A 1,734-nucleotide genomic window follows, 5' to 3' on the forward strand; every position below is an offset into this window, starting at 1 on the left:
AATATTGTCTACCTTTATAAAAAAAAAAAATGTATACAAGAAAGTCAAATTAAATTTTTATGAGCGTTTGAAATTCACATTTTTACAACATTTGATATTCGCTCAATTTCTCATATGACGATTTTCTTATTTTATTGTTATTAAAAAATGAATTACTGTAGATATTTGAAAATTTCACTGAATGTTAATATTTTCATTTTCCATACACCATAACATTTTGAAAATATTTTGACTCTTTTTGAGCTGTTTGCGGTCATTCTCAATTTTCAATTTTTTTAGTTTTTTTTTCTATAAATATCAATAATGTTTTATCTGTTGGGTGAAATAGCGTGAAAATTTAATGCAAGTCTCTTGATATATTATTACAATAACAGTTGAAAAATATTAAAAATACAAAGGCACAATTTTTTTTATAAGCATTTGAAGTTGAAATTTTGACAAAATTTATGAAATTTAAAATTGAATAATTATTTTGTAGTTAAAAATTTATAAAATGTTCAACTTTTATATTTAAGCATTGAAAATTTAAAACAAGATTCCACGTTAGTAGTTAATTCTGTTACCAAAAAAATCAAAAAAATACACAGTTTATTTTTATACTCATTTTAAGTTCAAATTTGGACGAAATTACATATTAAAAAACCTAGAATAACTATTTTAGTTATTTTGTTGTGATTGTATAATATTATTTGTGGGTACTTGAAACTTTTAAAGTATACTATTATATATGTATGGCGCACCGAAAAATGCTTTCATGAATTAGTAGGTGCGCTAACCTTAGGTCTAGAGCCAGCCGCGGCCGCAGCAGTAGCCGCGTCACATAAAACGGGGGCGCTCACTGCATTCGTTAACGGGACGCGACCCGAAATCAGAGCATTATTGCGGGCACGTGACGTATCCACTCTTGAAAAGGCAATTTCTATAGCCATCGAAGAAGAGCAGGACTTACAGCACATTAATAGGCGTTTCAATATTAACAAAAATTTCGGAAAAAATAACGCCAACAAAAAAAATATTAAATGTAATAAATGTAGTAAAATGGGCCACTATGCAAATGAGTGCCGTAGTAATACCGGTACCTCGTACAATACAAATTTTAGGAATCCCATTAGTAGTCGCGACGACAAAACTAACATATTAAAACGCGAATACCAAGGCCAAGTCAGGTTTTGCGCCTACTGTAAAAAAACGAATCACAATATAAAAAATTATAGGAAACGAATTTAAAACGAAAATAAAAAAACTGGTAAAGACAGTGAAAGTCCTAGCACCAGTCGCACAGTAAACGAAATCACCCAAAATCACGTAAGAGTTGTAGCAAATTTCGAAGAGGAACACATAATGTGCGGATCGCACAATTTCAATCCTCATAATATTAAACTACTAATCGACTCAGGTGCAGAGATGAATCTTATTAAAATAACTGCACTGGAAGGGCAGGTCATTGTAAACGAATCCGAAAAACGCACTATAAAAGGCATTAACGAAATTCCCATATTTACCATAGGCACTATCATAACTACTATGCAAATTAACAATGTAGATGTGTTAATCAAATTCGACGTCGTATTCGGCGATTTTCCAATAAACGAGTCGGGTATCATAGGGAAGAATTTCTTAAAACAAAACAAGGTCATCATGGACTATAGCCAAAATTTACTAACAATTTCAGAAAAAACCTGTCTAACCTGAGGACGTTACACCCGTAATATTTAGCGATAAAACAGGTCTACC

General features: G+C 31.2%; 1 protein-coding gene across 1 annotated transcript in view; it reads right to left on the minus strand.

Annotated features, from left to right (window-relative positions):
* Nucleotides 1–929, minus strand: part of LOC115034133 — a 2,087-nt gene extending 1,158 nt beyond the window's left edge. Inside the window, exon 1 of the mRNA XM_029489913.1 lies at nucleotides 777–929. Within this exon, the coding sequence (XP_029345773.1) occupies nucleotides 777–929 (153 nt within the window). The remainder of the gene's footprint in view (nucleotides 1–776) is intronic.
* Between the last annotated feature and the right edge of the window lie 805 nt (nucleotides 930–1,734).

Source organism: Acyrthosiphon pisum, chromosome A2, assembly GCF_005508785.2.
Source record: "Acyrthosiphon pisum isolate AL4f chromosome A2, pea_aphid_22Mar2018_4r6ur, whole genome shotgun sequence".
Classification (NCBI taxonomy): domain Eukaryota; kingdom Metazoa; phylum Arthropoda; class Insecta; order Hemiptera; family Aphididae; genus Acyrthosiphon; species Acyrthosiphon pisum.